Source organism: Cephus cinctus, unplaced genomic scaffold (assembly GCF_000341935.2).
Source record: "Cephus cinctus unplaced genomic scaffold, Ccin1 Ccin1_scaffold1843, whole genome shotgun sequence".
In the NCBI taxonomy this organism is placed as follows: domain Eukaryota; kingdom Metazoa; phylum Arthropoda; class Insecta; order Hymenoptera; family Cephidae; genus Cephus; species Cephus cinctus.
The window spans coordinates 53,419-67,485 of NW_014334024.1; the positions used below are offsets into that span (position 1 = coordinate 53,419).

General features: G+C 39.7%; 2 protein-coding genes across 5 annotated transcripts in view; one reads left to right on the forward strand and one right to left on the reverse strand.

Annotated features, from left to right (window-relative positions):
* Positions 1-1,829: 1,829 nt before the first annotated feature.
* Positions 1,830-14,067, reverse strand: part of LOC107273794 (longitudinals lacking protein-like) — a 44,823-nt gene continuing 32,585 nt past the window's right edge. Inside the window, exons 1-4 of one of the 4 annotated variants that reach the window (XM_015752317.2) lie at positions 4,336-4,503; positions 3,617-3,850; positions 3,318-3,533; positions 1,830-3,173 (exon numbers count right to left, since the gene is read on the reverse strand). In XM_015752317.2, coding sequence (XP_015607803.1) covers positions 3,339-3,533; positions 3,617-3,805 — 384 coding nt within the window. In that variant the 5' untranslated portion in view covers positions 3,806-3,850; positions 4,336-4,503 and the 3' untranslated portion in view covers positions 1,830-3,173; positions 3,318-3,338. Of the gene's footprint in view, positions 3,174-3,317; positions 3,534-3,616; positions 3,851-4,012; positions 4,040-4,067; positions 4,241-4,335; positions 4,504-14,067 lie in introns of those variants that run through there. The other 3 variants (XM_015752319.2, XM_025091106.1, XM_015752318.2) reach the window with 3 other exon arrangements.
* On the forward strand, positions 7,011-10,903 carry LOC107273793 (CCAAT/enhancer-binding protein). The gene has a single exon (XM_015752316.2). The coding sequence runs from the start codon at positions 7,795-7,797 to the stop codon at positions 8,794-8,796; it is 1,002 nt and encodes a 333-aa protein (XP_015607802.1). The 5' UTR covers positions 7,011-7,794; the 3' UTR covers positions 8,797-10,903.

Here is a 14,067-nt window from a genome sequence, read left to right on the forward strand (position 1 = left end):
TTACACAATTTATTTTATATCTCAACATCATATCATAGTCATCGAGTCGTGACAATAGAGAGAAAAAAAAATATGTAACTCTAAGGAGGAAGGAATGAGTTTTGGTTGGTTGGTTGGGGGGGGTGGGGTTTCCGGTATCAATGGTAATAATCGATCGATCGATCGAACCTAAAAGGCTAGTAATATATGTATTACGAACAGCGACGTATTACACAGATTAAAAAAAAAAAAAATAAGTCAAAAGTAATGCAAAGGAAGGAAACAACACACAAATAGCCATCATACAAAAAAGAAATTAATTTCCAAACTCCTCAGGGAAGATCATATCGTGATACGAGCCTTTCTGTCAAATTTGAATCGTCCGTCGAAGGGTCGTGCGAGCTCGATATTTCGAGACAAAAAAATCATTTTTTAACTGTACCAAAAGAAGAAGTGTTAGGGGGGTTCCCCGATAAAATTTACAAAATTGAAGGAAAAAAAAAGAAACGACAAACTACAAAAATTCTTCGCGATACGCGTATTGAGTGACGTCACGCGAGAATAGGGGATTATTCAGAAAAGCATTAGGCTACTCATAGTCACTGTGTAAAGATAATGCTGGTAGGCATAATTAGACTAAAGGAAAAGGATGACTGGGGAGACAAGAGAAGAAAAAAAAATATGCAATATACCGTAAGCGGAACGTATCCCTCTATACATTCCCTACACTTTACAGGAGCTTAGAGCAAAAAATGTACACGGTGTAAAAATTCGCAATCGGAAAAAAAAAAACCACCAAATGCCCGATGTATGTGTCGTTTGTAGGAACTGAACCCAACCGTCTTAACGTACCAGTTTTTTTTCTTTCTTAAATACAGAGGTTATATATATATATATATTTATATATATATACCTTAATACATATATATACCTATCTATATTTTTAATATAATATATAACTATTTTCCAGTGTGTTATCAATCGTTAAATTTGCAGTGATGCGGTGAAATTCCTATGACCCTTTATTTCTTTCTACTTTTCTTCCTTGCGCGATAGACCGATATCCTTCGAGGGTTGCGTCATGCCTGGAAATTCCATTGATCCTCGCGAGATACAATTTTCGTCTTACTTCCTCTTCTTCAAATCATTCGTAACGTCGCGACGTATTCTTCGATGTAACCTTTGGTCTTGTTGCATCCACTTTCGGTTTAGTCTTGCGTGTCCATCTTCTTGCAGAGCTTCACTTTCCTCCGCCGAGTGGCGTCTCGTGGATATTTTTTCATGTGCTGCGCAGTTGACCGACGCGCAGGCTCTGTCGTCATTTCAAAATTTAACGGCCCCTTACGAAGATGTCGTCATTTAGACGCTTATTGATTCGCTTATTATTCAAATGCCTAATAAGATAAGTATTAGCTAATGACGCAGAGATGTTTTCTTGATTTTCTTTCTTTTTCTTTCTTTTTCTTTGACCATGAACAAAGTCAGGAAAGACTCGCGACATTTACGACGGTACAATATGGCGGACGCGTGACAATCGAGAAGACGTTAGAGGAATCACCAGGATTAATCGGACTATACTAATTGATAACTCGTTTTCCATTAGGCAGTGGCTTATGGGTGTGTGCGCGCGCGCGTGTGTATATATATGTATATACAGCAGTGTAAAGTAAAATTGGAATCGCACTGCAGGATGAAAATTGAAGTCTCAATACCCTGTATATAGATCGGTGCTGTATGTCAGCCTACTCAAGATGGCCAACGATCATTTTGAATTTCAAAGTGATCATTCGCGGAGAGAGGAACAAGAAAGAGGAGTGGGTAGGAAGAAAAGTAATTAAAAAAGAAAAATGTTACATAAAATACTTATTAATTGTAACCGTTCAATGTCGCACGGAGTTCCCTCGTGTCTTCTTATCACGTCACAATTGTTTCCTGACTCTCGTCGCCGCCATTAAGAACTCCCTAATAAATGTGAGGGCGGCCGTATGCCGTTTCGAGAGGAGTTTAAAAAAAGGAACTGTGCGCTCCGGCCTTACAAAAATTGTCCTTTCTTTTTTTTTTTTTCTTTTTACTTTTATGTTACAATAATTCATCCCTCGGCCCGGGACGAGCCCACCCTCAATATATTATTATCATAAATAAGTTTGGTCTATCGGTAATAATGTGAATACGCCTGTATGTACAAATACTGGCAGTATTTGGTTCAGTGGAATTGCGATCGCTCAAGTGGAAATAAACGCGATGCCATATTGCCGTGTATGTTAAATTGTCAGTGTTTGTCTCGACTCGCCACACTTTGTCTTTTTCTTTTTTTTTTTTAATTCATTATTAGGACAATGAAAATTGCGCAACTAATTGGTAGGCAATAATGATCGTTACCGTGGCAGTTTGACGTAGCGTTATGCTTGTCAAAATTTAAGAAAACGCAATTCCACGCTCTTCGATCTGATGGCCGGGGATTTTTGCAAATCTAATGACGTCACGAGGCACAATCTGTCACTCATCGTACGATCCATCATGATAAGACGATTAGTCTGTGACGTGTGAATTTTGTAAAATCTATTGAAGCGTCTGTTTTTTTTATATATAAAAAATTAGAGAATATTTTGAAAAATTATAACTGTATATTGTTAGGTTAGGTTTCGAACGAATGAGATCAGTCGGCCTCGTTTAGTGGTTTCATGGCTCAACTGACTGTGGAACAGAAATTGATGGTGAACGTTTTTTTTTCTCGAATTTTAGACAAAATAATGAATAAGTTGATGGTATTTCCAATCGATCTACAAAATAGCCCCGGTCAGTGTGTGTATATTAAACTATTCGTGACCCACTTATTCGTTCGTAACACTGCAGCACTCCATTTTTAAAAAAATAATCAGTGTCGGTTGTAGTATAGTGGCGTATTGGGTTCAAGACAAACATCAACATTTAGTCTCTACTGTACTTGTATATGATTCAATACAACGTCCACGTTAATTGTAATTAAGAAAAATGTCGTAATTTACATAACTGTTTGTGTTGATCCTAGTCATGAACCGGAGGACACTGTGCACGTATAGTCTTGTGTTATTGTACACGTTTTTTATTTCTTATGTGTGTCTGTATGTGTTTTTGTATATTGTGTGGCGTTATGTGTCTACGTAATCACTTTACAACATTACAATTGTTTTCAGTCTGCACGCTTCCCAAAACACCTGTAAAAAGGATAATTTGCTATGTGCAAATGACGAAGATGCTAGATCTCGAAATATCGAGAATAGTCATAAATATCTATATGGTTGACAGTATCATATGTTGTTCATAAAGTTAATAAATAAAAAAGAAAAAGTGAAACTCACCATAACTAAAGGTGCGTAGACTTATCCCTCCCTCTTAATGGCACCAGGAGCCTCAGCCAGGCCTTTAACTTTGAGTCGGTCAGCAGTTTTCAAAAATGCTGGTAGTTGATCCTGTGAAACGTTTACTTCTCCTGCATACATAAACTCAAGAATAGCTTGAAGATGACTGTAGGCTACGTCCTTCAAAATAATGATAGGATGTTTGGACGGATTTTCCTGTAACATAATATTCCTTTCACGTTAAATAAATTCTTATCGTTCATCTTTAAGAATAATTTGTTTTAAGAAAGCACACAAACCTCTAATAAAGATTTGAAGTAAGGACTGCAAGCTGAGAGAACCATTTTGTGAGCTTTGCATGTTTGACCGTCGCAAGCTAGTGTAACATCTGTAAAACTTTTCTCATCCCGCAAGTGTTTAAACGACGATACCATATTAGATTGGAAATCATTCCATTTAAGAAAAAACTGTTGCTGCTCGCCAGCCATTATTAATGCCGTTAGTCGTCTCAAAATAAGATATGCAAGAACAATCTGCAACACAAAAAATATAATACTTTGCAACAAAGAAAGTAGTACTATAATTTAACAATGATAAACAAAGCGTAGTCAATAAGAGTCGAAGTTAATACAGTCAAATAAGCGATATTCAAACATATAGTAAACTTATTTGTAAGAGGGGTAAAAATGAAATACCCCGAATAACATAGAAACAAATAACTTCGCGCCCAAGATCCGTTTTTAGGTTAACCTTTTCGCATTTCCATGAATCCAACAACCCAACGTCTGGTTAAATAATCAAAAAGGAATTAAAGTATCCGTTGGGAATATCCTGGCATCCGTAATCAGTCCTTTATCAGGATAGGACAATGGATGCTATAATGCATTATCCGCGTTTCATCACAACAATACGCGTGCGTCTGTCCGTCCCGTCAGAGAGAGTGGACCCCGTGATAAGCGGTTTCGTACGATTTCGCGCAAGTCCACAAAAAATTCAGTAAAAATATTAAATTCCTTACCTGTTCGTTGACAATACTCCGCGTACTACGTAGCAAAAGCCCAAACAGGAAACGCGCTCGCGGAAATATATATTAGCGAAAAGTTTTTACCGAGTGGTACTAATTTTTTGTTGTGGCTAATACCACGGCGAGAAAATTCGGCTATACTCGACAAGTCTCGTTCACGATCGTGTAAACTCGGAAGGCCTCGAGCGATAGAAACTTTCCCTTATTCGTCCGAAAGGTTGCACCACTAGTCATACTTTTGCGAATATATATCGCATGTTATTATTAAACAATATTTTAAAAACAATATTTTCGCTTGTGGCAAAATTCAAAACAATGTATATTTTTGTATCTGACGATTAAACTTCTGGAAATCAAAGACTGAAATTCAGGATTCAAACTGCAAGACCATTTGCTAGCTCGATTACTCGGTATTGTGAATTAAAGTAAACTATATTATCTATAACCAATAAGAGATAATAGCAACAATGACATAGTTGACTGAAGGTTCGGTATAAAGTAACTGTGTCCACGAGAATGGACTTGGCACGCCCTCGACAACAAGTTTCAAATAAATAACCGCCAGTCGGTAATACAGGAAACACCAAAGCACCTGTACAGTCGATAAAAAAGAACCACCCAACACAAGGCTCATTAAAAGTTTTACTTTCCCGAACAAGAAAATCCGTCGACGGATCGTTTGGCCCTTTCAAAGCCAAAAATACGTTTATTAAAAATTGTCAGTATGTTTAGTTTTAAATCATTAATCACACGTGACTCTCGTTACATCCTAAACCACAATTAACCCAATACCCATGATAATATTCTCCCAGGGAATTCCGAGCGTCTGAAAACCGGACTTTTTATTTTTACCTTACGAGTCACGCGCTTGGCATATGAATCACAAAGTGGAAAGTGCTCGGGACGTTCCGACGCACGAAATTGACAAAGAAGGATAACGATACAGAACGAAAACGTAAATAAGCCGAGACAGATTGTACGACGATCGAAATTCAGCCCAAGTAAGATATCAATCTAATCGAACAAAAGATCTGGACAGCAAAATAATTCATCAGCTTTAATGTTTGCATTGATAAAGCATTACGATCTCGTTGATACCTGCCTCCTCTCTCGTCCCTTACATTTCACGCAACCATTCGAGAAATCCCATTGACAAATGCTTAATTAACTAGGGAACATTTTAAATCCATAAGCCATTACTCTCACAAAATATACCAATATGGCGTCCGAATAAGCAGAGAGCGAGCTTATCTCAAATATAAGTCAAAAGTCACACTGATTATGAATTACTCGACACTCATAATTCGGGACTCATTGTTGCGTGAAAGAAAAGATATTACTTAACTGCAGTCCTCGATTAATGCAGCATAGCCGAAATATATTCGGCAACGACAGACGTCACGCTGTATACATATGTCAATGACTCCCGTACAGGCATTACCGAGTCCGTGAATCCGTAACAAGAATCCCAAAACGAAAGCAACTGTCCAAATCAAGCTTAGTTCGATATACACATACAATCAGCTTGAGCCTCTACGCGTACAATAAAGAATAAGACAAAAAAAATGACAACCCGCCTGATCCATACAGTACAGCAGGTAGCAGCCGAAACACGCACCATAGGTCGGCGAACCCTGCGTCTCTCCCAACGACATGTCTCTCCTCAACCGACTCACAGCGCCACTCGCGGCAGCCCAATAAAACACTAGCAGGGGTTGACGGGCGTTCCCTCGCAATCGGGGCGGTAAGTTCTCATTGGTCGACACTAAAAGACACGCCCATCATATTCTAACCTGCCTCGATCAACCCTCTACAATATTAAAATAAGTCCCAAATACCCAAAAGAGACGTCATATCATCTTCAAAAGAAATGTACATGCATGACCATTGATATACATACATCGCACACTTCTGCTACACATCGAATTCAAGTAATACCAGTATAATGCCTGTAGGTCCCAGAATCATGACAATCGATTGCGCAATCTCGCGTAAGAAGCGTCTAATTTTTCAACACGACACACTTTCCGCCAATTACACTTTTTCCTCGATAAGCATTAAACAGTCCCCGACTGCAGGCTGTCCAATGAACCGTATAAATTATTGATAAAAATAGCCCGACACGCTGTATCGATATATCTATACATTGTTTAACCAAAATTTTTTAATCGCCCACAGGTGTTTCCCCGTCACGTTGCGCATTACGAATACATTAGAGATTGCAAATTTCTACCCGTCGTAAAATCACTGACTCGAGCCATTATAGCTTATAAATATATTCATCGAGCATTTTTACCTCGTACAACCGAGAGGAGACACGCGCTCGGTGATACTTCTTTATTATCTATATCCATATCTACGAGACCTTCTGTACAATGTCGATTATCGTAAGAAGTGTCAAGCGAATATATTTATTTATAGCACAGGACTACAGACACTGTTCTCAATAACCCATCTCGTCTCCATTACTCTTTAACCAATGGGTTGCCCTATGGGTCTATTGTGGCATATGTATACAAGCTTGTAGAACGGCATCAAACGGCATCGTACTCGCTACGCTCCGACGCCTGTGGGCAACCGTAGGTACCTCGCCGACCTCACCAGAAGAACTTGGACATGGTGGCGAGTAACGACGCGCATGCGAAGTCGCGCAGAGAGCAGAGTTGGCGCACGCCGTATTGAAAGCTTGCGACATGTCGCCAAGGCGCTCAGTCGCGCGCCAACTCCCATGCGGTGAGCATTGCCCGTGCCTCGCTCTCTGGTTAGACACGTTTTGGTATCGCGTCGAAAACAGACACGTTTAATACGTATCTCGTGAAGATTGAACGCTACGTAAGAGAAGAGACAGAGAGAGAGAGAGAAGATAGAGTACACAGGAGAGCGCGATATATCGAAACGAAGATCGATAGGAGGAAAACCAAAAAAAAAGGGGGGAGAGAATTTGTAAAGGAGTTTATCGATAGAAAAATTCATAGGATTTGAGAGAGTGGTGAATCGTGTTGTTGAATTGCCGCGTACTGTTTTCGCAGCTACAACCGGTTTTACTGTTTTCTTTCTTATTCGTCGCGGATTGATTCGTCGTTATCGGCTGACTTCGTTGTTAAGAGTGACTTCTTCGGGAAAAGTGACGCCGTGTTGTATACGTGGTGTACACCGGTGTGAGAAGGCGGCGTACAGTGGATACGAGGTTTTTTATTGTAATTCTGAAGAGACCGAGTAATTCGGGTGCACTTACAGTGAGCGACGTCGTTGGTACGTCGGGTAGTAAGAGAGAAGAGAGGAAGCCTGATCGTTGTACGGGACAGTAGGTAGGAGACGGTAAACAAGGAGTTGCATTAAAGAAAAGGAGTTGTAAGAAGGAGAAAGAGAGAGAAAGATAGTGAGGAAGTCCGGGAAGAAGAAAAGGAGAGAAGAGGGACCAGTAGTTTGTTTAGTGTAATGTGTAAGTGAGTGATGGAGTCACCAGTCATGTATGACTCGGCGGCCCACCAGGCCCAAGTGCAGGGACCGGCGGACTTGAAAAAGTCCCCACAGGTTCTGGCGGCTAACAACAACAACTCGAATCTCCAGGTTAATCATAACCAGCAAACGAGCAGCACTGTCGTGAGCAAAGTATCGGCCAGCAAGGCGACTCTCCATCAACAGTACGCCGAGCACTGCGCGGCGGCCGGGGAACTGACGGATCTCAACACACCGGAGATATCTCTGGATCTTCAGCATCTGATAGACGACTCGCACTTCAACGACGGCCTCCTGGATATGCTAGGGGGTGGCAATGGGGCCGTCAAGCACAACAGGACGCCGGGTTACCCTCGTACGACCTTGGCGTACATGCCACAGCCTGTTCACAGCGGCGCGAGTTATCATCAGGGTAGCAATAGCTGCAGCGACAGCAACAGCTCCAGCTCGGAATCACCGAGTATCAAGGAGGAGCCTCTTGATCCGGCGGATTATCGACGTCACTGTCCTCAGTATCCACCGGCTGGTTACAGTCCGGCTAACGGCTCCTTCACAAATGGCGGACCCACCTTCACCACCCTGACGCCCTCGACTGTACCCGGTGGCCACCCCGTTCATCAGCAGCAACGCGGACCCATGAAACCCGTAATGGCGCATCAGCATCACGCGGCAGCGGCTGCTGCGGCCGTCGCGCGCAAGCAGACCAAGGCCATCGACAAGGCCAGCGACGAGTACAGGAGGCGACGCGAACGCAACAACATCGCCGTCAGGAAGAGCCGCGAGAAGGCGAAGGTTCGCTCCCGCGAGACCGAGGAGAAGGTTAAGCTGCTTGTCAAGGACAATGACTTACTCAAGAAGAGAATCGAACTCCTCACCGAGGAGCTCAACGTACTGAGGTCGCTCTTCAGCAGCGTCGGGGTAGTACCGGAACAACTTCATAGAGAAATCTCAAGGCACCTCGATCAGTTCCAGCAACATGCGGTTGGGCCCATGTAGCAGGCGTATACCTCATTATTATCACTAGACGTCACTGACAGTCTTGCTGGAGCAAGTCCCCTTTAACGTTATCACTAGGATTATCCTCTCGGTGAGATCCGTTCGGTTTTCCGCTTTTTTTCCTCCACTCTGAGCTCCTTTGTCGTTCTTACCTACGGGATCTACCCGACTTTGTCTACCGCGTTCACGCTCTCGATACTTTGCTCACTTCCGAGGATCCTATTGGCTGTGGGCTCCGTGCGACGAGTGCGAACTTGGCTGCGAAGGAGAAAGGAGTCTCGGAGTGGTGAGATCGAGAGAGAGAGAGAATACGAATCTCTTGGGAAGGAAGTGAGAAGGATGGCGATTAACGGAGAGAGACTTAATGAAGGATTCACAATCGACGTCAGATCGTCATAGGAAGATCGTTCGAGGAGAGCCAAGGGACTCGGTTCAAGTGCGATTTTTTAACGTTAAACAAAGTTATTTCTTTAGAAAAAAAAAAAAAGGAAAATTAAGTGCCTTCTCTTGCGATACGATGGCATGACAATGGCGACAAGAGTGCAATACTGGGACGCTCGTGTATTTTAATCACTTTTTATCCTTCTCTCCTTCTTATTTCACGACAAACTTTATCTCTGCCTCTTTTCGTCTTTATTTCGTCCTCTTTGTTCGATGCGTCGTATGCACGAAGCACAACTTTTTTGTTTCTTTTTTTTTTACATACGGAAGGGAGTTTTAAGCATAAGTCCATTTTTTTTGTTAAATCGGTTAAGGGACACACGAAAACGTACAAATGGAGGAGATCCGCTGAACCGGATGTATGAACAAGAGTATAGAAAAAAAAAAATGGCCTCACGACTCCTCTTCCCGTATACGTTCTCTGGTATCTATATACTTTTTACCACGGACCTATAAGACTGGGTGACATTAAGGATGCGAAGAATTTTTAATACAAAAAAGAAATTACACAACTTCGTAACTCGTCACCTCGTTCGCTGAAAAGAAAAAAAATCACCGTTTCCTCTCTCTCTCTATCTTTTTGTCGCAATATTTTTTCCTTCTCCCGCAACATTCAAATTTACCCGCCACCCGGGATTATCGGACACTTAAAGAAACAAATTCGTAATCTTCCTTACCGACGAAAATGGAAATTAATTTTTTATATTACCAAAAAAAAAAAAAAGTCGAAATATCAATTTCTTTGCTCCCCTTGTTGCACTATTGTGTGTTACCAATCACAAGTACACAAAGTCTACCTTCGTTCAGTGTACACGCAATTTTAACTAGATACAAATTCCCCATATCATCACTTCCTCCCCCTATCACCCACCCACCCATTCTCGTAAAACAGTTTAAACTTTCTGAAAACTATGAAAAATATACCAACACACTCTTGTATTATAGCTATTATTAATTTTATTATAATCGAAGATGTACGTAAAGTTAATATATTTTGTTTAAAGCGAAAAAGTGCGAATGGAGATGATATATATATATATATACATACATAAACATAAGAACGAGCGAGAATGAGGGTATAAAAGAGTGAGTGAGCCTGAGAGAGCGAAAGAATTAATTTTAAAGATTTAGATTATTAATGGAGACAACGAGTTCAGGCCGAACCGGCGCCGGTTCCAGCTCCGAAGTCTAGTTGAAGAAAAAAAGAGTTACCGTAAACGCGTGAAGCGGGCTTCATTGTTTATTCGATTAATTGATTGTTGATTGTTTATTGTGAGCTTGCGTCATTCATAGGAGCGAGAGAGAGAGAGTGTGTGTGTCTGTAATAACGTAAAGGACAGGTACATGATTTTTGTGAAAAAAAAAAAAAATTCGATCAAAAAAATTTCCTCCACAATCCGACTTCTGTACTTTGTATTTGTATCTTTGAAAATTTTCATAGAAAATTTCGAGGTACAATTTTTTTTTTTTTTTTTTAAAATTTTCAACCGCGCCAATCCTCTTGTTACGCATGTATGAATATTAATTACGTGGTTATGTAAATAGTTTTGTGTATATGGGATATAAAAAATGAGTGTATACGAAGTGATGTATGCTGGGTACGAGATTACCCGTGTCACGGTTGTCTTCTTGTCTATGCACAAATATATTTTGATATAAAACTTAACGCCACTATTGCATTTTATTTTTTTTTGTTATCGACCTGTCACTTTTATTTATTTTCTTTTTCTTAAAAATTAACCAACTTATCCTTACTTTCAATTCCACCTACTCCCCCCGCCAATTGCGTTATCGTAAAAGAACGATCGATTTCAGGCTGGAAAATAAAAGGCTCGATTATCGCTCGAGAACCAATAGATTTTATTAAAGAAATATTTACGTCTCGCCAAGGAATCGAGATAACGTCAGTATCTGTACCGAGCGTTTCAGGTGAGCTGGACGATCCAATATTAAGAAGCAACAGGTGGCAAGGTGCAGTCAGTGATAAAATTGAAAAATTTTTACTCAATTACGAAAAAAAAAAATATCTACATACGAAGATAGCGAGTAGAGATAAAAAAAAGAAAAATATTAGAGCATAGACTGGGGGCTATTAATTTTCTTATCAAAACTTACAAAGCCGCTAAGACAAGGGGAGAGAATTGATGCGCTATTGATTTTACACAAAGTTCACGTTAAGGGGTTTCTTTTTTTTTATTTTAAATACTTCTATCTCGAGATTGGAATTATTCACGGGTTTTAATTCGAGCGTATTGATATTTATTATCAGATTGGCTGGGTTCACGTCTCTCTTTTTGACTTGAGATTAAAAAATGATCTCTTGGTTTTCAAAATATCTAAAGATCAATTCGCTTTCTGGATCTGACGTACGTAGTGACGTTTGGGGGTTTCGGGTTTGTTATGGGTAGGTAGATATAGTATCCACAGTGTACTAATAGTATTACACATAGTATACACATGTAAAGGATAGTATTACTATAGTCATATGCCTATAGCAAATATTTTTGTTAGTCGAATATAATCATAGTCCTTGTATGTATATATATATATATATATATATATATATATATATATATATTTCATTCCCTCTTTGCTAATCTAATTCATGACTCCTCCGTGTACTTAGACTCGATTGTCAGTTATCTTTTTTGACTGTAGACAGAGAATTCTCTTTCGGTACTCGGTATCTGGAATCTTTGGACAAATACGATTCCTATGGCAGATACAGGCAGAGAAAAGACGTAATAGTACGAATTTTTAAGTTGACTCCGAGGAGATTTTTGAAAAAATCGACAAAACGACGGGATATTAGTCAAAGAGTACTGGAAGGATGAAAAGGGAAAGAGTAAAAAATGTAAAAAAAAAGAGTGAATAAATAATTTTTTGGAAACGAAAAAAATGTGTTGAGGAAAATTTTGAAAAATATATCGAACAATTACGTTTTCACAAGAAAAAATGATTTTTAATAATTTTCTATGATTTATCAGAAAAATATTATTCGATGGTAGGGATCGAGGATATGACGAGATTAAGTGTTAATAAGGTATTCGAATGAATATGTATGTGCGTTAATTCATTATCATTGTCATTGACGAATGTTAATTTAACGTAAAAGAGGTAAAACTGGTTTTTCGTGTTACATAGGAAATATGAAAAGAAAAATTTATCAAAAGTCGTTATACACGGTGTGTATATATATGTATGTATGATACACGTGGGAAAGAGAGAAAAAAAATTCTTACGTAATCGATTGATAATTTTCCTTTTTTCATTAAAATAATACTTGCTCTATACGATTAATATATTATCAATTATAATCAAGTGCGCTTATAACCTATAACCTGTGGGAGTCTCAGGGCCGAATAGCGTAGCGAAAAGTTACTAGGTATTCTTTTTCTTGTTTGAGAGAAAGTATAGTTATATATATAAATTTAACAGGGAATTATCCAAAAGAGAGAGAGAAAATTTTAACCCCAGGCTAATATATCAGACGAAACTTTCTTTCTCTGTTTTTCCCAATGGACTCCATGAGAATTTGCTACATTGACTATGTGAAACGGTATACCCTTAAGGCGCGTTCACATTCGAGCATTTAGCTTACCGAAATTCGTATACGGGAACAACACTTTCCTTTAAGGCCTCGAGGCTACGTTCACTCCGGTTAGTATTTGCTTGAAAGTAAAAATTCCCTGATACTATTGAGGATTTGCGCGAGGGGATTTTCACTTTTGAAAATTGGAAATGCATGTGGAAAGTATGTAGATAAGCTTTTTGGATAAGCCCGCGTAAAAGGATAGCGTTATATTAGAAAATTTGCTTGAGCGAATACTTTACGGGTCTGAGTGTACAGGGTGAATTTTGAATAGTGCGTCAGGTTGGCAACGCTGCTAGGTCGTGGATGACAGGGTGATATAATTAGTCATTAACTTACGTCAGAGTTGGTCTCAGGGATAGAAAACACCGAGGAGTATAAATATAAGTGAGTGTACGAGAGATTGAACAATTTTTTTTTTTCATTTTTTTTTTGAATCCATTAAGTCACCGATAGTAAAATTTTGAGAAATAATAATTAGGAAATAATAAAATGATTTGTCGACCGATAAATGATCTACGAAATTTCCATGACAGCGTCGATTCTATTTAACACATACATTTCTATTGACACATCTGGCGCGTTTCCACTCGTCGATAATAATCGCAGGTAGCGCCTGTGTCTGGTGTGCGCGGAGAATCTTGAAAATTCCCCTAAATCTTAGCCAGCGACGAGATAGGGAATTGTAAAATCAATTTAAAAAAAAAAATAAAGTTCTGACGTAGCAACTAATTTGAAGAAAGGAAAAAAAAAGAAAAAGAATGAAAATCTTACGCACTGTCGTTTCATAGAAATTGTTCTGTACGCAAGTCGGCGCAGCTGTTTATCCATCATGGAGTCAAAGAAGCCCGGGCGTTTTCACGGCTTCCGGGGACGCTCGATTTAATTGAACATCCTTAGCGACGCCGTACAAGGTGTCCCGAAAATACCGAAGGGTAAACAGGAGTCGCAACCCCGACGAGAATGACGGCCACGCAGACAGAAGGAACTAGAATACAGTCGCACACAGCTACATAAGAACGGTAGACGGTGGCTTAAGGCCGGACCGACATAAGATATGACATAACGTGCCAAGTTTTGTCGCCGACTTGTCTCCAAGTTCTGCTCTTGAGATCAGCCGGATGCTACCAGTGCGGATTGTTAGAAAACAAAGGATTAGTCATGCCTGAAAAAAAAATCTTAAAAAAAAGCACCAGTCAAAATTCACAAGAGATTATTTAAAATACTCCCCCCCCCCC

Bases quoted from the DNA above. Each gene is read 5' to 3' on its own strand.
- LOC107273793 (XM_015752316.2), top strand. From the start codon at position 7,795: ATGGAGTCACCAGTCATGTATGACTCGGCGGCCCACCAGGCCCAAGTG.